A 22,257-nucleotide genomic window follows, 5' to 3' on the forward strand; every position below is an offset into this window, starting at 1 on the left:
AAAGGACTTGAATAGATATTTTTCCAAAGATGATAAACAAATGGCCAATAGGCACACGAAAAGATGGCCAACAGCAAATGTCACTCATCATTAGCAAAATACAAATCAAAACCACAATGAAGTATCACCTTATACCCATTAGGATGGCTACTAAAAACCACACTAAAACAAAACAATCAGAAAATAACAAGTGTTGGGGAGGATATGGAGAGAAACTGGAACCACTGTGCACTGTTCATGGGAATGGAAAATGGTGTAACTGCTGTGGAGAACAGTATGGCGGGAATCCTCAAAAATTTAAAAATACAACTACCAGATGATTCAGCAATTCCACTCCTGGGCTGTATCCAAAGAACTGAAGGCAGAGTGTGGAAGAGATATCTGCACATCCATGTTCCTAGCAGCACTATTCACAATAGCCAAAAGGTGAATGCAGCCCAAAGGTCCGAGGAGAAATGTACTTTCACATCCTACAGCATGGATGAACCTTGAGGACATGTTAAGTGAAACAAACCAGTCACAAAAGACAAATATTACATGATTCCACTCAGAGTAGGTATGTAATCAAATTCATATAAACAGAACGTAGCCACTGGTTACCAGGAGCTGAGGGGAGGAGGAAAAGGGGAGTTATTGTTCAATGGGTACAGAACCTCAGTTTGGGAAGATGAAAATGTTCTGGAGATCCGCTCACAACAATGTGAATGTACTGAACATTACCGAACTGTACATTTAAAAATGGTTAAGATGGTAAATTTTATGTTATGTGTTTTTTACAACAAAAATGCATAAAAAATTTAAAATAAGGTAAAAACCATAGGCCAATGTAAGAGAGCTTCCTTATTAAAGATGTATTTCTTACTAAACCCTGTAATATATACAAACTAATATTATTTATCCTTTCAGCCAGAAAATTTGCCAAATTATAAGTAACTGAACACTGACACAGTCTAAAATAGTTTTATACATAAACACTCATTTTATATAAATATAATCAGGACAAAAAGTGAAATAAAAAATGTAATATCCAATGTTTCGTATATCAACTTTTGATATGGAAATACATACATTTTCTATATCAACTATTGATATGGAAATACATACTTTAAACATTCTCTATATCAACTATTGATATACATACAATTTCTATATCAATCTTTGATATAGAAATACATATTTTAAAACTTCTTGGAAAACAAACATAGACATTTAACATTTTTAAAATAAATCTAGTGACAGAACAGTCTTGAGGTCTGAGCTTTCCCTGACAACTGAATAAAATAGCCAAAAATTTATTGATTAAAATATGGGTTTGAGCCATCATGGAAATGAGGCTAGAAATTACATCAGGTTTTGAATGATCATTAAATACGAAGTAGAAATAGCTTGAAATCCTACCTGGAAATGAGGTTGAGTGGGCACACGGAGTTGCAAGGCTCCCGTGTGTATAACCACTGCTCACAAGGAGAGATGATGCTTGGACGTTACTCTGAGAGCTGCTAACAGCAGCCGCACAGAGATTATACAAACGCACTCGGAATCTGCTCTGCCAGTTTCTTTATGCCAATGGCTTCATGGCAGAATCTAAGATTTTTTAACTTAATTCTTAAATTTAATTTTAAAATTTAATTTAATTAATTAAATTTTTTAATGAAAAATAATTTTTAACAAAATTTTCAAAACCATCAACTGACTCTCCTTTTTTCCTGTCTTGTACAAAGTGAGATTAAATAGAACCCTAAAACACAGAATATTTACTAAATTGTAAATGATATACTAACCATCATAGACATTGTGTTTTTAATTTTTAGGAGAGTTGTCTCAAAATTATCTGCCAATTTGAAGATGAAGGTACAGAAATTAGAGTTTCAACATGTAATTGAAAATATTAAGTGCATAAATAAATGTATCAATCTTGAAAAATTCTTTTACTTTTTCTTGCTTAGACTGCCATGGTTTTGGGGACACAGAAACATTTGTAACTCTGCTTTCTGACCAAGTGAGGAAGGACACAAGTTTTAAAAAATAAAATAAAATAAAAGGGATCAGGGATATTTACAGGTGTCTGGTTAAACTGGCTTCTATAGTTGAACTTCAAATTTTACTCTGGGCATTCAGATAGCTAATGCAAAAAAACAAAAGGAAATCACATTGGATTCTACCTCATCATGGTTTGATGAGAGGCAGCACGTAAATACATCTTTTAGACCCCAAATTTTCTCCAACACTGAATTTGGAGAGGAATTTTTAATTGAACTGAATCCAAATGACACAGTTTGCCTAATGAACACCATGTCTGAAGAGTGCTCTTTTAAGAAAGCCTGATCGTAGGGCCACCTGAGTGGCTCAGTCATTAAGCGTCTGCCTTCGGCTCAGGTCATGATCCCAGGGTTCTGGGATCGAGCCCCGCATCGGGCTCCCTGCTCCGTGGGAAGCCTGCTTCTCCCTCTGTAGGTCACTCCCTCTGCTGTGCCCTCTCTCTCTCTCTGACAAATAAATAAATAAATAAAATCTTGGAAAAAGGTTAGCTATCATCATTACTAGAAGCAGCAGAGAACTGGCAGGGGCTGGGTTATTCTTTCAGGCTGGGCCCCAGGTCCCCTTAGCAGAGAAAGGATGGGAACACAGGAGGCAGAGGAGGAGGCCGGAGGCCCAGTGCAAAAAAAAAACAAAAAACAAACAAACAAAAAACAGTCATGTAAAGCTTTCACTGGCTCCCAGGAACATTAATTGGTGAGGAGGTCAAATATGTATTTCATGCTCACTGTGGATTAGGCACTCTGCTTGGCACTTTGCACGCATTATAGTCTCAATCATTCCACTAATTCTGTGGGTTGGTATTATTAGATGATCATTTGTAGGTGAGAAGAATGGGTGTCAGAGAAACTAAGGAATTGGCCTAAAGTCATTGAACATATTTGGGAACAAGGGGACTGGCCATCTCCAATTACTCAAATTGAGGGCACAGAGGACAGAGTATTCCCACACGGTACCACTACTGGGAAAAAGGCCGCTACTGTCCTGCTGGGGCTGAGCCTCTGGGCAGCAGAAGACTTATCTGGGTGAGGCTGAGGCTTCAGAAGGCAGGAGTAACATCAGAAATGAAAATGTCCACCCTCTGCCTGCCTTGGGCATCACTTTTCTGGGAGCAATATGCAATTTGTTTATTTTCTTTCTGCCTCAATTTTCCTGTCTATAAAATGGGTTTCAACTTATTTACCTTCTTCACACAAATATAGTGAAGCTGGGTGAGCACTTTAAAACACTCTGGAAGGCCTGGGTAAAAGTCACTATATAATTATTGCCTGCCTCGTACATTCATGCTGGCTTAGAAAGGATGTAATTTTAAACTAATCATATAAATAAACTATGAAACATCATTCAAATGTCTACTCACTTATATATGACTTTCCCACAACTAAGCATTTACTTAAAGAATAAGCAAACATTGTAGAAGCTAGAGCCATGGGCTCAGATGACAATGAATGAGGTTAAGCATGAGGAAGCACTTCTGGTGGGAGGTCGTGGGGAGAACACACCCTCTCTCACACTCTAGCCGCATACCCCTGTGGGTTCCCTCTTTGTGAAAACCGGATCCCTTGGTCCTGTGCTTTTCCCTACTCTCTCTGCCCTGAACCTCCTGTGGACCTCCTCTTCTCCCTGCCCCACAGAGGAAGAGAGCAGATGGAGACTGACACGCTTTTAGCAGAATTGTAGTTAAGAACAGCAGAGATGAGGCAGATGTTTGGTTCATGTTCCTCAATTATGTTTGCCTAGGGTCAAAACTCTGGGTACTGATATTCTCAGGTATCAGCATCACCTGAGGTTATAGACCGTTCCTTTTTTTTAAGTAGCAGATTACCTGAGATCTAATTCACACATATTAAATCCACCCATTTAAAGCGTACAATTAAATGGCCTTTAGTGTACTCACAGAGCTGTGCAACCATCAGAACAGTTTTAGACATTTTTATCACACCAAAAAAGAAACTCTGTACCCTTAAGCAGTCACCCCTCACTCTTCCCAAGCCCCGGCCCCCACCAACCACCAGCCCCAGGTAACCACTCATTTACCTTTTCTTTGTAGATTTGCCCATTCTGGACATTGCATATAAATGGAATCATACAATACATCTTTTGTGATTGGCTTCTTTCACTTAGCATAATGTTTCCTAGGTTCATCCATTTTGTTGCATGTGTGAGTGATTCATCCCCTTTCCATCACCAAATAACATTCCCTTGTTTGAATATACTCCATTTTGTTAACCCATTTATCAGTGGATGGGTATCTGGGTTCTTCCCACTTTTTGACCATTATGCATAATGCTGCTATGAACATTTGTGTACCCATTTTTGTGTGGACAGGTTTCCAATTGTCTTGGTTCCATTCCTAAGAGCAGAATTGCTCGGTCCCATTGTAACTCTATTTTAACTTTTTGAGGAACCGCCAGACTGTTCTCCAAAGCAGCGGTACCATTTTCCATTCCCACCAATGGTGGACAATGTTTCCAATTTCTCCCCATCCTCACTAACCCTTGTCATTGTCTTTTTGGTCACAGCCATCCAGTTGGCTTTAAGTATGTGGTTTTAATTTGCATTTCCCTGATGGCTAATGGCATTGAGCATCTTTTCATGTGATTATTGGCTGTGTATCTTCTTTGAAGAAAGGTCTGTTTGAATCCATTGCCCATATTTTAATTGGGTTATTGGTCTTTTCATTATTGAGTTATAGGAGTTCTTTATATATTCTAGATAAGACAGTTCCTTATCCCATATATGCTTTATAAATTGTTCCTCTAATTCTGTGGGTTGTCTTTTCATTTTCTTGATGATATCCTTTGAAACACAAAAGATTTTAATTTTGGTGAAGTACAAGGGCTATTTTTTCTTTTAATCCTTGTGCTTTTGGTGTTCGACCACCACATTTCATACCTGTTCAGGTGCTGCACCATTGCATAATATTGCATAGGGTCGCAGTTGGCCCATCAGGCCGTTTCTCACCCTGTTTCTGCCCTTCAGGCCGAGGTTTGTCTTATCTTCTGCCCCTCAGCAAGAGCCCCAGAGCCCCACTGTGCCATTTGGCCAGAACTACTCTGATCTGTGGGCGTGTTCTGGCTAAGCCTAGTTAGAGCCCTGCCTCTGCAGTGACTGGGAGCCCGGATTCCCGTGTTAGACTCTTAGAGTCCCTGAACTCCAGGGTCACATCCACATTAGGGCCTGTCTCTGCGGTCTCTGTGTCCGCAGCGTTCTTCCCCCACACACTTACTCAGCAAACTGCCTCAACTCCTCTGAGTCTTGTTCGGAGCTCCTGTACCCTGGTCACCCACCCAAACACTGCCCTTTGCCTACCCATTGCTGCGCATGCCTAATCCGCCTTATGTGCTCTAGGGTCTCCTTCTTCCACACAAATCATCCTCTGCTACCCTTCTGCAGAATTTACGTCTTTATTATTTACCGTTTAGATCTTTCTAAAATCCTTATTAGGATATAATCTACACGTGGGTAGGGTTCTTGGCCTCTACCTCAGCAACGCCTAGCTTCTGCTTAAGCAATGCCTCCTAGCTGCTTCACAAATACCCGTGGAAATGAGTGAATGGCTGTGATTTGCATTTCTCTGATCACTAACGAGGATGAACATGGCCGTATGATCACAGGCTGCACGTGTTTCCTCTTTTGTGAACTGCCCGTCCCCTCTTTTGTCCATTTGTCCACGTTTTCTTTTTCATCGATTTATAGGAAACTCTTTAGATTCTCGTGACACTAATCCTTTGTTAGTGCGCTTATTCATTTTATTTATAACCGGCGCCCGTCACAGCGCACAGCCCACGGTGGGCACAGAGGAAGTCACGACCACCCGACAGAGGCGTTCAGGTTCCTGTTGGTGTGTGTTCACCTTTGGGAGGGAACAAGGGAAATGCCTGTTTAAAAATAATCCCATAATTATGAGGGAAAGAAATCGCCCGACGTACCCCGGCAGGCAGTCCCCACAGACGGCATCGCTGGTGACGGAACAGTTGGCCTTCTGGAAGCGGTTCACCACGGCGCACTCCAGGCACGGCTTGCATTTCTGAAAGCCCCAGTCCTCCTTGAACCGGTGCGGCCGGCATGTCATGCACTGGGCATCCTCCCCGTAGCCAAAGCCGCATTCCTGTAGGGATTAACCGGCAACAGAACGCTATTCAGACGTGGCAAGCGTGAAAAAGACGGCTGGGATAAAAGGAAGACCTGGTCTTATAATTACCGAGTGCCGGCCTTCCTGGATACAAAGGCGGCCCTTTCAGCAAGTTCAAATGTGTCTCCCACTGCTAATAATCTCTCTTACTACCGTAAGTATACTTAGTCATCCACTTTATTCAAGAAGCCACGAGCATTTGAATAATAAAGGTTCTCCAGGACCCCCACTGCTGCATTATTGCTAGCTTATGGCAGAATTATGGCACTTTCTTCTTTTCTAATTAAGCCAGTCATGGGCATGTTCAGAAACTAAAGTCAGGGAAATATCCAGACACTTACTCACTTATCGAGGCAGAAAATAAGTACTTTGATATCAACACTGACATTTTAGAAACGGGGCTAACTGTGTAAGAAATTTCCTAAACTGACAAACCTAGAAATCTAACCAGTAGAGAGCATCGTCACATGTTAGCTGTGTATTGTCTGTCGTGTGATAGCAGGAAGATTCTGACATATTTCTTAAAAGCACACTAAATTCTTGAGTGAATTAAACTGTGTGATACAAATGGTCTCAAGCTTCTCTAGATTTGAACATCAGAACACAGTACTGCTTTCCAAGGATGGGCAAAACAGATGGTTCTTTGATGCACCATAGGATCATTTCCACAAGGTCCAGAACCAAATAAATCATAGCCTATCATATAATGTAAATACAATGCAACCACAAGTAGAATGATGTAGATATGTGTTCGTGGTAGCTTACAAAAGTTATAATACAGAATTAGAAGTATGATCCCATCTCTTACAAAAATATTAATAATTACTACTAACATTTATTGGGTGCTTACTCCATGCTGGGAACTTCCTTAATTCATACATCTTCCAAATGAGGGAAGCACGATCATTATTCCCATTTCATGAATGGGGGTATGGAGCTTCCCAGAAGGTACGTACCTTAACCAAGGTGACATAGCTCATGTTAGAACCAGGATTTGAACCTACACCATTTAATTCTGGAGTCAGATTCTATACCCCAACACTGTAGGATCCATCTGGTACTTTAACTCTCCACATGGAGAGCATGCTGAACAAGCCCACAAACATAGCTCAGTGCAGCAGAGGGAGGAAGGACTCCAACAGAATCTCTTAGTTTCCTCACCTGTAAACTTTGGATGCAGAATGCAAATCCCCGCTAGTTCAAAATTCCCACTGGCCTATCAAATTTATACACTTAAAGCCCTTTATCTGTATTTAAATGCACAGTCAATTAAGCAGTACTTACTGGTCAAAAATTAAATCAAAACCAACACAAAGGATAGTATTCCCTAGAGTATTCCCTGTACTCAACAAACTACTGAATAAAAGATTCTAATAACACTTCAGTTCAGTTTTACTAGTTAACCCGTGCACATCTTGGAGGAGTGATACCCTCCTTTCTCTTTTCAGTCACTCAACCAACCTTTCAAATGTGTACCCTGAACATGCACAACAAAGAGCGGGGAAGGAAAAAAAAGCAGAAGGTCACCAACCTTCTGAATCCTGAGTGCTCCAACTAGACAATGTTCTAAACCAAGGCCCGGACAGCGGAAGCAAAAAAAAATTTGAAGAACTAATTCACAATTAGAATTTCTTTAAAATTGTTAGCAGGGATTATCTTGGGGGGGGGCGTTGAGTGAAATCATGAGGTGTTTTGAATTTTTATAATTCTGCGATCATTTAATTTTTGCCAAATAGCATCTATTACTCTGGCAATCAGGAAAACACTGAAGATATGTATTCAAAAAGAATTTCCTGGGGGCGTGGACTAGGTCTTTGCGGGGAGGTCCCTACCATTTTGGGTCCTTTGTTTATGGGCAATGCGGTTCTGCACTGGGGCAGAAGTGTGTTCTTGCTAAGTAGTTGCTGAGAGAGCCGAGTGCATCCAAAGACTCTCCTTCAGTGTGGCATGAGCCGCCCTCTCACAATCTTCCAGGACCAAAGTGTGGTGCATGTGACATTCGGAAGGGGGATGGGGACCTCGTTGTCCACAGGCTCAGTATCTCCATGTCAAAGGTTCATGCAAGAGCAAAGTTCCAAAATCACACTTTGATCTGGGCAGCTTGGATTGTAAGGAGGTCATGTGCAAGTTACAACTCAACAAAGAAAGGAAGGAAAAAGGAGGAGAGCAGAAGGGAAAACAAATGGAAAGAGAAATGAGAATGAGAAGAAGGTGTATTAACTGGGAATGAATGTCTGAAATTCTGTTTTTCAAGCGAGGCTGACATAGGAGAAAAAGTATATTATCTTCCTTCAGTGGAGCCAAAGACACATGACTTGGAACGCCAATTCTGCCACTTGTCCAATAAGCTATTTCGGGAACTCTCTGACCCTCAGTCTCTTCATCTCTGAGATGGCGATAGTACACATCTGCCCCACAGGGTTGTTTTGAGGAATAAACAGGAAAAAAAACATATAAAGTTTGGAATCTATAAATCAAGCACAGAGTAGGCATTCACCAAATAAATGATACCTTTTTAGATTCTCTACAACCCAACAAACCAACTTTCCTGATTCAAGTATAATAAAGCCTCACTGGGGAACAAGAGGATCTTTAGACTCCAATTTTTTCTGAGTTGCTTGAAACATCAATTTACATCTAAATTATTTTTATAGAATAAAAATATGTCTACAATGAAAATGCTACATAAAATATCATTTAACCATACCTACTTGAATCAACTACGGCATTGTGTTGTAATATAAGAAACTGGGAAGCCCCGGTGTCTATATAGGCAGCTTTGTTGTTTTAATGGCCCTGCCAGGCAGTCAACTCTCATTCCTTCATTGTATCCGACAACTCACTTCCTCTCTCCATTCCTGAGAAACTAGGTGCCTATCCGAGCGGACATGGACTTGAAAGAATTGACAGACTCATCTCTTTTGAAAAATAAGGGGCATGTAAGTGTTGGGAAGATCTGTGCTTATTTTTTGATTCCTGACTGTATTTTAGGGTTTGTGTTGCACATACATGAGGACAAATTTGACCATGGTGTTTTTGCCGCATATCATCGTGTGTCATTTACATGTCACTGTACTTCATAGACTGAGGATTTCATGAAACTTTTTTTTTTTTTTTGGTCCATTCTATATTGGACCAAATCATGTCTAGAAAAAAACAACAGGGGCGTGGGGGTGGCTCAGTCGGCTAAGCATCTGACTTAGGCTCAGGCCACGGTCTCAGAGTCCTGGGACCGAGCCCCACGTCAGGCTCTCTGCTTCTCCCTCTTGCTCTGCTCCTCCCCCAATTCTCGTGCACACATGCTTGCTCGTGCTCTCTCTCAAATAAATAGAAATCTAAAAAAAAAAAAAAGAAAGAAAAAACAACAAAGCCAGGCTCAAAATGCATCATATATATTAACTTACTATTTCTGCTTAGAGTTTATATGTCTTAGTGACAACAACAGTAATTTCAGAGTAGATTTATATGAGAGGTTGAGATAAGGTTGTGTGTCCATTACGATCACAAAATAATACCTAAGCATATTAAACAGGTACTGTGAACCAGACAGTCTCCTGGGAACTTTTATAGAGACTGATTATTTGGGGGAATTTAGTTTAAAATACATTTTCTCTAAAGTACTTGTCATTTTTTAAAAAGATAATATCAAAATACCAAGCTAATACTATTTTTAAGCTTTTAAAAAATGCTTGCAGTTCATGATAGTCTAAGAAATTTATGAAGCGATCATTCTCAACGTTAAATTAACTCAAAGCCTTGACTTAACTAGAAAGTCAGGGAAGTTATTTCCAAGGAATTATGTAACAGCACAGTGGATGCGTAGCAACAACGCCTATGAGCGGACTGTCATATTTCTAGAGCACCATAAACAGAGATGCTGCAATTATTTGAAATACAGGCTATAAAGTAAACAGCATATAAACATTAAATTATCCCCAATATAAATGTCTACTTTGATGTTTTTATTCCATTCAGTAAAACGAGGTGGTTAAAATGCCTTGACACTTTCCCCATTAAGTTCAATAAATAACTACCAAAAGCAAAAGAGAAAAGGCTGAACAGATCGACAGCCTCCTGGCCAGGGTAGCACTGCTGAGCATGCGCTGAAATTGTGTCTCTGTAAACTTGTGTCCACTCCCCTATGGCCAGCGACGACTTCTGGTCCCTTCTCTTTTTATCACTTTTTATACTGAAGAACTACTACTAGACACAAGATTTTTATAAACAAGTCAAACAGTACACCTTCCTTCGTATCCCTGGTCTCTTCACTTCCTATTCCCTCCACACAGGCAAACACTGTTCCCAGGTTTTGGGAAAACCTCCCAGAAATATCCTAATATCCTGTGTGTGTGTGTGAGTGTGTGTGTGTGTGTGTGTGTCTGTACACACTGTTCTGCACATCCTTTTTCAGTTTTCCCCACTCAGTGCATCTTGGAGAGTGCTCCCTATCAGCATACACAGAGCATGCCATTGTGTGGCTACAGCTGAATTCATTCTACTGGAGTCTGGTCATTGCTGCATCCCAAGTGCAGGACGGAGGGGGCAACCACGGATGTCTGCTGAAGTAGGTTGGCATTGATCACGTGGTCTAATCATGTGTCTAATGAAAACAGTATCGAACCTTTTGGGTCTTCCCCTTATTACTTTTGAATATAAAGGAGGCAATTTCCCTAGGCAAATGGTTTCCCACAGCAGACTAGTATACTACCGTTGGGAATAAGATAAACGGTAGGAATGGATTTTTGGTGAGATAAAACAAAGAGTACTTAAAGAAGAGAGTCAGCTAGACATGCTGACTCTGGTTAGGTTTACCTCATTTTTGACCAAACTTCACAGGCTCCTGTGAACTACTTCCTCAGTTGGGCCCCCGCCCTGGGCCTTGTCCTCAAGAGCCCAGTTGTCCAAGAATCCCGTACAGTCGGTTAAGTCAGAATCTCCCACCCTCCTACCTGCTCACCCTCGATCCCTGATCAAATTGCCTCCTGCCCCTCTATCCTCTGACCCACTTGGCCTGCCTTCAGCAAGAATCCTGTTAGGTCCGCTTTAGCCAGAATCCCCACCCCCCGCCCCCCGCCCCCCAGTTTCCTCTTAGGAATTTTCCATCCACTGCCCCCCACCCTGCTCCTTGGCTAAAATCCCCACTTGTCCATGTTGTATTTGGAACTGAGCCCAGTTCTATACTGAGGCCTCTCTTCCCCCATGGCAACAGTCCCTGAGTGAAATCCGTTCTCACTGCTTTCACCTCTGTTCTACTCTGGTTCTCTGACGCTTTCCAGGTTACACACACTACAGCTCTCCCTCTCATCACTTCGGTGGAAGGACTGTACGCGTGTGTTTGGTGAGGGACGATACGTGGGGGGAGACCGGGGCCGGAGTGGGGGCGTTAGTCACTGGCCGGGGCGTCAGAATTAGATATGTGTGTTATTTTTATGGAGTGGGGTCTGCCATTGATATCAACGGTAGAGAGGCATTTAGGCTTTATAATAATCCTAGAGTCTTTGTTTTTGAAATTATGACCTGGTACCTTAAAACCTTAAAAGAAATACTTACCACTTCGCTGAATCCCCGAAGAAGCCTTTTTATTAATAAGCTTCAAGGTGTGAACATATACACATGGATAAAATAACAACCCAATTTTTTTTAAAGCATTGCCATAGGATTCCTAGTGATTTCCCAAAATCCTACAACAAGCGAACAATCCCCGATATCTAATGCCTCCCTCCGCCACTCTTTTCCCAAAGCCTACCAGGGCACTTGGTTCTTAAAAGATTCTTTGCTTGACCAAACTTTAGCCAGGCTCCTTAACCTTCTTCCAGACCCACCCGTGCACTTCCTTATAAAACCCAGCTTTAGCAAGCGCTCTGCTGCGTCAGCTCAGCCAGAACTCCCCACCCTCAGCATCTGCTTGGGTTCCTCATACTCCTCTGAAAGTCTCCTGGAGCCTTGCTGTCCAATCACCCTGGCTTGTCTTCAGCAAAGAAATGTTAGGTTGGCTTCAGCCAGGGCCCCTCCTAGCCCTGATGCGTCCCCTCAGTAATTTTCCGCCCACCGACCCATGCTTCCTGGCTATAAATTCCCATGAGCCCATGCTGTACTGGGAGGGAGCCCAGGGGTTTCCCCCACTATAAAATCTCATTGTGGGGGGTCCCCCTCCCTACCTAGTGAATAAAGCCTGCCTTGCCATCCTTATTAACAAGTGCCACTGGATATTTTTTTCTTTAACAATACATACCAGGCTGGTGAGTAACACATACATGTTTGCTGGCTAAACAAATGGGTGAACAAATAGCACTGAAGGCAGTATTTCCTGAAGTTGGTGTTGTTTTATTATTGGTATCATTATTACTTTATCCCAGGGAACAAAAAAGCTAATAAAGGTCATAGCAGTGTCCCGATCGGTAAGGCCGGTTAACTCTCTGGGGCGGTGGAGGTGGGAAGGGGGCAGGAGATTGTGGGGGGGGGGGGGGTCGCTGTGGCGTGAGGGTAGAAGCTGTGAGCGGCCTTCCTTCTCTTGGTTCCAAGGCAAGAGAGGGCTGCATCCAGCTGGGCCATTTCCACCCAAGCTGGCCGCAGCAGTAGCTCTGACACTCTGCCCAATATTTTTAAGCCACATTTGGTGGCTTTCCAATGGCGAAATGACTCAAAGTAAACAGTCCTCAAATCCCCTTCTCTCTTTTCTCCCTCTGCAAATTCAGCACTTAGCAAAAACACAAGCGGATCCCACCTACATGTTCTAGGAGCCGTTCCCCAGACCACAGGGGACATCCTCACAGACCGTCAATTGTCCAGGAAACACATTTGGGGGCCTTGGGTCTAAAGCACTATTTATTTGTACAGCCAATAAGTTATTAACTTTGGTTCTTTGAACTTTAAAAGCTCAAATTTGGACAGAGAAGAAGTTATTTGTGGAGAAAATCGAGCGCACGCAAATGGAAATGACAAATTAGATTTATGTAGCTTGTGTTTAGAAATCAGCTTTTTAATTTCCTTTAATAAAACAACACCAAAGACATAATCCCCCCCCACCAACTTCCAGTTTATGAAAATCTGTAATTGAGTTTTTTAAAGAAAAATTACAAGCTAGAGCTTGCTAATATCTGCCAAACATCACTGGGCTCGATTAGGTATAATTAAACATAAATAAAGTGAGCAGCACTGTAATTAAATGGCATAAATGAATCTTTTTCATGCTTGCAAATTATATTAATTTTGTGTGTGCATGTGTGACTTTCTTTATAGGGATGAAAACAGCTTTCCAAAAAGTAGACATCTTTAAAAATGGGAAGCCAGACATGCATCCTTGTGGAGGAAAGTGTGTTGTTGTTTACAAGAATTAATTTCTTCACATTAACTAAAGTCATCCCAATAATTGGTTAGAAAAGCTTACTTTGAAAACCATGCCAGAGACTTGAAGACTGTTTCAAGTGGTTCATGCAAAAACTAGTTTCCTGGTTTACTGCTGAGAGGTGATCATGTTAAAAGCACATTGTTGGCATTAATACTCGGTGAGGAGGAGGGGCTGTGGCTGGGGCAGATTCTAGACGGTAAGAATTAAAAGGCTAATGTGGTCACTTCGGGAAAACAAAAGTCATCCTCTCCCATGTATCACAATGCTGTTTATTTTCGTGAGCCGAAGGGCCGTCTGTGTGACACTCCTGTGCACAACTGTGGCTCCAAATGCCCAGCACGTACCACTCGCGGAGCTATGTAAACAACACTTCGTATTTTTTGCCCCAGGAAAAAGACATGATCAATTATCTTTCTCATAAACTTTCAAAACCTAAAGCCTGTAGTGGAAGAGAAAGAGACTAGCTATGGCTCAGTGGGAGAAAGTCCTCAAAACAGAGCCCAGGTGGCTCAGTGGTCTGTCCTATATTTTCCCAAGGATACGGGAAGACTACCCATGACCCTGAATGACCAAAGAGAACCTGACTGAGGAGAGAGGATGCTTGGGGCTTTCAGGGAAACGACTGGAAACCAAAATCACCAATGCCATGAGACAGCTCAAATGGCACAGGAGGGGACCCAGAGGATGCCACCCGGTGTGAGAGGAGCCACAGCAATGGCTCCCACGTGGCTGGGCCAAACAGGAGTGGTGGAGGAACAGAAGCAGATGGATGTTTGGAAACCAGGGGCCAGGCTCAGGGTGGCTCAGCCAAGGAAGGAGAGGAAGAAAGATGACCGGGAAGGCTGCTCCTGGAATGCACAAGCATCAGGTCAACAGGATTTAGATATCTCTTTGTGTTAGAAGTTGGTCCTGCCAGAATTTCTGGAGGGAAGTTCATCCTTCTAGAGCTGCACCGTCCAATGCAACAGCCACAACTTCATGCGGCAAAACTTAAATTTAATTCATTAAAATGTAAAATCTAGTGCTTTAGTGACACAAGCCACCTTTCAAGTATTCAGTAACACATTTCCAGTGGCTAGTAACTCCCATCTTGGCCAGCACAGATATAGACCATTCCATCATCACAGAAAGTTCTACTGGACAGCACTGTACACGAGCACTATGCAAAATGAGAAAAAAAATCACTACCTCCATGCGGCCCCACCACCTTCTCCCAGCACTCACTAAGGGTGACAATGGACAGATCACTTAACTGTCTCTGTGTCTGTTTCCCCATCTATAAAACAGGAGGAGTTATACCCCCTACTTAAGACATAGGTTAAAAGAACTCCACTATTTAATATACAAATGTCACATAGAACCTGGCTCATTACAACAAACCTTAGCTAATATCTATTTTGGTTGCATGATATACATTACAAAATAACACCTGAAGACATATTTGAGAGGTAGTGCATCTTTGTTAGGAGACATCTTTCAGACACACATAACCCAAAGTATCTAGGGTGAAAGGTTAAAATAAGTAATCATTTAAAAAGTAGCCACTGACGGTAAGGGTCTCAATCTAAACAAGCAACAATGGTTATTATGGAGCCTGGAGCTTCTGTGCAGACTTCTTACTATCTAACAATTGAAAGGAAGTGAAAAGAGGTCAGAGGAACCACTGACCACACAGGACAGGTGTGCCAAAGTGTGCACTGTGTCCAGGAATGCTCTTCCGGGAACCTCCCCCAAACCCGACTACGTGTTTGAAAAGGCAGAGACCTAACAATGGGAAAGTAAGCCCAGACACCTTTAGAAAAAAACAGAATTGAATGCCTTCCAAAGAAAATAATCATTAGGAGTAATAAAACCACAGATGGAAATTTTAACTCTACCTGCTTACCCAAAGCATTTCCAGGCTTTCGTTTTAAGACACAGATAACACGTTTGTAAAGCAAAGAAACTCATGACCCAGCATTTGTTATTTTGAGTTGAGAGACATATTAGAAAATGGACATAAGTCTTAAGTTATGTTTACTACATCAAAACAAGTAACCTAATAATGTTAGGATAGAGGTTATTTGAAAGCTCTCACGTCTGGTGAAAATGCACTTTTTTTTTCACCCTGAATATAAAGAAAACTTTAGTTGTGGTTACCAATAATTTGATTCAGCTTTTCTACTTTTTAATAAGTCATTTTAAATATTTACTCTTTATTGTACATTCAAAATTTCAAGCACCACAGGTAACCGAAATTTTAAGCCTCAATTATAAAGGTAAGGACTACTGCATTCAGTCATTTCATTACAAATTAACAGGCATCCCCCCTCCAAATTTTAGGTTTAGTATAACAAGTAAAAAGCAATTCAATTATTTATAAATATCCATGTTTTTTAAAAAAGCTTAGTCTTAGCCAAAAAGTAAACTTTCCCTTGATTTGTAAAATGTGGATGTCATAATTAACCAGTTGAATAAATTTGATAATTTAAGTGATTTATCTGATTTTAATATACTCAGAACTCAGGTATTTTTTGTTGGGTTTGTTTTGTTTTATTTATTTTTTTTGTCCTCTGAAAGATATATGTTCTTGCTAAAGACTTAATCAAGGCAGCCTGGAAAGAAGAAACTGTAAAATCATGAATGGACAGTTTAGAAATTTTTAGCCCCAAAGCTATCATTTATTAAAAACTCAAGCTCTTTTGCCTTGATTAGTTAACTAGGAAACAAATATATATATATTCCATTGATATGTTTGATTCCTTTGCTCTCTTTAGGGTATGAGCAAGGCTAAGTTACTACTGTTATTTACTAGGAGCGAAAACCAAGATAAAAGACTTGGCAAAATATTTAATTTATAACATATATACATACACACAGAAATTCATTACCTTTTATGTGACAAGATTAAAAGTGGCATTTCTTTTGCTCTAAACACTCTCTGAGGTTGATTGATTTGTTCATTCCTTTAGCAAAGATGTATTTTGTGGCTGTACCATGTCCACCTCAAGGTGGACACCTCGGGGTATCAGGGTATGCAGGAACATGGTATTTATATTTGTAACATTTGTGCATCCGAGTGGGTCTTACCCTAATTTTTCAGTGACATCATTACCTTTACTTTTATTCTCCCTCACTCAATTTGGCCTGATCTTCTTTTTAATGAAGAAAATGATAATAAATATTGAAACAAATATTAACATATAAAATAAGTAATAGAGGCAGAATTATTGAGATTGCTTCCCCTTGGTTGCTTCCAGTGTCATAGGGGTAAACACCTGTTTCAGAAGTTGGGGAAAATTACTACCTAGAGAAAAATAATAATTCTGGAAATCCATGCAAAATTATGAAATAGAAAAACTATTATTAGATAATCTTAGCTGGTAGGTTTTTAAAATAAAAAAAATATTTAGCGGTGACAGAACCTTCATCCTATTTTTTAAATAAAAAAGTTAGATTTTTTAAATAAAAGTGTTTAATAAAACAAGCTTAGATGAGCATACTAACTTAAAAAAAAAAGACACTAGAGCTCATAGGAACTTCATCTTCTGGTCTGATTCTCCAGAAATTATTCTTGAAGTTATAGTCTCTAGACTCAAAGGATGGAGGAGAAGGAGGAACTTCTTGAAAATGATTTACTCATCTCTCAGAATCTGTGACATTTCATTCAGATTTTCACCGAGATTTGGGAAAAGAAGAACTTTTAAGAGTGGGGTAGCAACTTCATCGTCTATTTTCCTCTTGGGCACTGTCGTATTTTTCACTACTCTGTTCACTGATCCTAGATTTACAAGTCCGCTCTAAAGAATCCTTTTACACCCAACACCACGAAACCTACGTCTGAAAATGCACCTTACTACAATCAACAGGGACTGAAAACCACCGGTTGAGACGCTACAGTTAACTCAACATTCAACGTAACCCAGGGTTCGAAGGTCTGCCAGTTTCAATCCAAATGTAAAGCTCAGGATGCTAAATGGCCCCACTTACTGAACACAACCAGCAGAGAAAAGCCATCCACCAGGAATTACTTGCAGAATGCAGAATGCTTTGTTTCCTGCTGTTTGTAGATCATTGATCAAAAATCTATGAATGACAAGACTTAACTTTAAATAATGGCCATCTCTAGGAGAAAAGGACTTCTCTTTTAAAAGTCACTTTAAGTCAAAAGAAAAATCTTTTGTTCCTTTTCTAACAGGCAGTCTTTGATGCTTTATTTAGAACAAAATGATATACCCATTATCCACAACGAGAGTAACATCTTCAAAAGGTCAGAGAATAAAGCAAATGGATGCATAGCTCTGAACACGTTCACAAAAATGAAAGGTCTGAGAATATCCAAGACTCTGAAATATGCCCTCCTGAATCACACTACTTCTTAACAAATAGTGGGTAGGATGAATATATTTAAAATGCTCCCAGGAATACCATACATCCTACATGGAGACTAATAATAGTGCTTGCATTGTCAAAAGAATGTGCAGAACCCTGGTTTGGAAAGGAACTGCCACCATGGAGCGTGCTTACTTGGAGGGACTACTTCTTGACTAGCCACGGTAATATTCATTTTAAGAGAAGGAAGGCCCAGTAGAAGAAGGAAGCATTAGCATTTTCTCTTATCACTCCTTTATTTTTAAATCTTTAGTAGAGCATTGATTCTTTTTAATTCATCCAAATACACCTTAATAATTCAATTCTTTCAATGAAATATAACAAACACGAATTACACAAAATGACATTTATTAAATTCTAATTATTAGAACCTACTCCTTTTAGCTCAGTGAGACATATGAGCCAAGAATTCTGTCATGGTGTCCAAATCTCCACTAGCAATGAGCTAAAAGAACTTAGCTAAAAAGAATGTATTTTAAAAACACAAATCTAGGGCACCTGGGTGGCTCAGTCGGTTAAGTATCTGCCTTTCACTCAGGTCAGGATCCCGGGGTCCTGGGATCGAGTCCCGCATAGGGCTCCCTGCTCAGTGGGGAGCCTGCTTCTCCCTCTCCCTCTGCCCCTCTTCCCCACTTGTGTGTGCACTCTCTCTCAAATAAATAAATAAAATCTTAAAACAAGCAAACAAACAAACCAGAGATCTACAACTTCACCAGGCATCAGATATCTACCTTAGACAACTCCATGCCTGGCCCACATTGCTTGCAGAGAACACAATTTCCAGACCGATCCCTGAATTCTTGTTGTCGACAGTCTCCTGTTTCACAAATCACTTTACATGCCTGAAAAAAGAGTTTTGCAAAACGTTATTTTTAAAGTAAGTTAATTACATTTTTTTTTTTGCAAGAAAGGAACATCATCATCAGTATTCACTCAATCACTGAATGTAAATGTTAATTCAGAGTGAGACCAATTCAATGTTCATTTTAGGAAGAAAAATGACTTTCTGAATAAGTCAGTGGAGCAAATAAATCAATAAGCCTGATTCTCCTCTGCATTCCCTGAATGAGGTCTCCTTTTTTTTTTGAATTCATGGCTATCTTGCTCTGATACTTTTCTGAGTGCCCAAGGTAGAAAATTACTTAGAATCTGATCTCTTTTCTAGTAAGAAGCACTGGGTGAGCAAGCTATTACTCTGTAGAGTGGCTATTACACCAGAGGCACAGGAAACTGTTTTTAATGGTTGTAATGATGAGTATTCAATGTATTATTCAATACAAACTACCTCCACCTTGAAGCAGGAGTGTCTGTAATCAAGTCCTGCAAACAAACTAAATAAAATCAAAGTCTGAACATCTCCAGCAGGCATGGGGGAGAATTCAGGGTGGGGTTCAGGACTAGAAAAAGATCTGGGGCTAAAGGCCTAATAATCTCTTCCTGCCTCTCTTAACTCCCCTTGACTACCCCTCTTAAGAGAGGTAGGTAGGACATTCCATTCAGCCAGGAAGAGACTGTAATCTCTTTGAGAAAGAAATTCCACTACCTCCCTCCTAGACCATTCATTTGAATGTGTCACAGCCTCAGTTGAAAGAAAGGACATTTTCTCTCCTCTACCTGAATCTCAGACTCCAATGTGACCCCATCTCCTCTTACCCTGTCTTTCAAGAAGACTTCAGGTACTGTCTCTAGGATAAATAATTCATTTTACATTTGCAGATGATGATCCTATCTCCAGATTAAATAAATTTCAATTCTTTTGAACACCTTCCTAGATCTTTTTGTGTCAAGCTTTCAAACATTAAAATTCTCCATCTGTCTTTAATGCTTTTTGGAACCAAAAAGGATATAAATAACCATATAAGAAGAATAGCTCTTTTAAAAATCGATTCTAATTTCTTCACAAACCATGTAAGTCATGGGCTCCAAAGAGAAGCTGGTCTCGTTAGGGCCTAGGGTGTATCATAGAGACATATGCCTATACGCCCAAGGGAGCACCATTGTCGTGTGGCTCTGAGTAACGCTGTGATTTTATTACTTATCAAATGTAAATAAAATAATTTCAACAATTGCTACAAATGTCAAGACTCAGCAGCAATCTTTGCTTTTTAATGAAATGCAACATTGATAAAATGCAATTTGAAAGAAAAATTTAAAAGATGGGATTAGAAATAGAAGATAGTTTCAGCGCTACTTAGATGACTCCTTCCACCATGTTCTTATGAAAGTGCAGACTTGACTTACCAAATAGGCCAGTAAAACTACAATGGTGCAAAATGCTTTCTCTTGTTCCAGGAGCACTTTTAAAGCCATGGCTCTTATTACGTGTATTTATTGTTGTAGAGTTTTCTAAAAGACAAGAAGATCTAGTTAGCCAGGATGACATCGGTCACTGTATTCTGTATTTACTCTAGAATGTTTACCATTAATGTTTATACTGTCATACTATTTATGCTTTAAAGGAAATCGCTTTGTAAAAGATACATGGACAAATAATAGGTAAGCCTTTCATAGTTTAGGTGAGGAGACTGGAAGCTCTGTCTCCCTACACATTATATGCAAAACTCCCACTGGCTCTGAATTCCTAGGCTATACATAACTTTATTTTCTTCTTTTTTTTTTTTCTAAAGATCTTACTTTTTAAAGTAATCTCTACACCCAACGTGGGGTTCAAACTCACAACCCGGAGATCAAGAGTGGCATGCTCTCCCGACTGAACCAGCCAGGCGCCCCTACACATGCCTTTATTTTCTACCCAAGTCTCCAGAATGTCGGACCACTCCATCCAGTAGAGAGTTATAGTCAAACAGTGACTATATAAACCTTCCATATAGGTGGGTTTAGTCAGTGCCAAGAGGTCAATAATGGTAACAAAATAGCAATGAACATGAGCTACGTACTATGTGCCAGGCACTATCTCCAGCGTATTGACTCATTTACCTTCACAAGTACTCTAGAAGATAGATACTATCATTATCTCCATTTTAGAGATGGGGAAACAGGCTCAGAGAGGGCTGAGTCCCTTACTCAAGATCACACTAGTAAAAGACAGGGAAGGATGCACACCCAGGTGGGTTGGCTCCAGTTACCCCGAGTCGCATATACCCTGCAACACAATCTGCTCTGTTTAATAAAGAACTTACACTTGGGTCTTGGGGCTACAGCCCCACTAAGAAGCAGATATGGCTAATGTTTGGCATTCATGAGTTCTTCCTCCAACCAGTACAGTGAAAATAATCTATGAGCAGAAAAATGAGCATTTATTTTAAAACATCTAAAAATCATTCACAAATGATGAAATTGGAGGCACTCACTTTTCCATAAAAGGTAAGCCAAACCTCCTTATCTTTACAAGAATGACCTAAAATGTAGAAACAAACATGGTTGCCTTTTTTTTTTTTTCCAGATCCACACAATGTCCTGAGAAGAGATTAATTTTAAAAAGAGAAAAAAAGAGAAAGAAAAAAAAAGGGGTCGGGGGGGAGACTCAGCTGGTGGCTCCATCTATTAGGTAGAGAAACAAGGGATCAGTTTCTCTTCAAAGTTGAATCTTCCAAAACTAACAGAGACCCAGACCGGACAATGTGACTACTTAGAAAGAAACCAGAGCAGAGAACCAGAACTGTGGGCCAAAGACCTTAAGAAAAACAATAGCAATTAACAACAAAGGAAGCAGGGCAGGCGGGGGTGAGCCTGAACACAGCCTGGAGACAGACAACCCGGAAGGTTATTCCAGGTGCCTGCGTAGCTCCAATTAGCAGCGCAAGGAAAAATCATTTTTATGTTTGTTGAATGCATGACCCATTTTGACTGAATTCAAAGGGTTTTTTGTTGTTGTTGTTTTTTGTTTTACTTTTCCAGCTTCTTGGTCATAGCTTCTTTTTCCTCCTTGCCTATCTCAAAATGACCCAGCCATTACCCAACCATGCAGCTTCCTGCTTGTGCAGACACAGGATTGGGATGAGTAGATAAAATCACATTTCCTGAAAGGTATGCTTGGGGTTATCTCTTTATCGACATGGTCTTAATTTTTAAAAATGTGCTGATTTTTAAAATAAAACATAAAATCTGTTGGATTAAGCTAATAGGGAAAAGAGGGTATAAATACCAGAGCATTTATAAGAATATATAAGATATATATATATTTCTTATATATAAGAAAAAGAGATTGATAGAGCAGGGCATACCACTATCAAGCAACTAGTTCGGACGGACCACTACACTGGGATTCTGTACTAATTACTGCAGAAGGCGCACAAATACTGTAGCATCTTCTTGTAGAGGCAATCACTACCATGCACATCAAGTTAGAAGTCGTGGCAATATGATTTTGACTTCAGAAGATACACCTGTTTTATGCACAAAAATA

At 40.3% G+C, this 22,257-nt stretch overlaps 1 protein-coding gene across 2 annotated transcripts in view; it reads right to left on the reverse strand.

Moving 5' to 3' along the window:
• TNFRSF19 (TNF receptor superfamily member 19) overlaps window positions 1–22,257 on the reverse strand; it is an 82,665-nt gene that overhangs the window by 51,715 nt on the left and 8,693 nt on the right. For both annotated transcript variants that reach the window (XM_027591451.1, XM_027591449.1), the window contains exons 2-4: window positions 20,133–20,237; window positions 18,623–18,733; window positions 5,970–6,148 (exon numbers count right to left, since the gene is read on the reverse strand). In XM_027591451.1, the coding sequence (XP_027447252.1) occupies window positions 5,970–6,148; window positions 18,623–18,733; window positions 20,133–20,201 (359 nt within the window). In that variant the 5' untranslated portion in view covers window positions 20,202–20,237. The remainder of the gene's footprint in view (window positions 1–5,969; window positions 6,149–18,622; window positions 18,734–20,132; window positions 20,238–22,257) is intronic.

This window comes from Zalophus californianus, chromosome 3, assembly GCF_009762305.2.
Source record: "Zalophus californianus isolate mZalCal1 chromosome 3, mZalCal1.pri.v2, whole genome shotgun sequence".
NCBI classification, from domain to species: Eukaryota; Metazoa; Chordata; class Mammalia; order Carnivora; family Otariidae; genus Zalophus; species Zalophus californianus.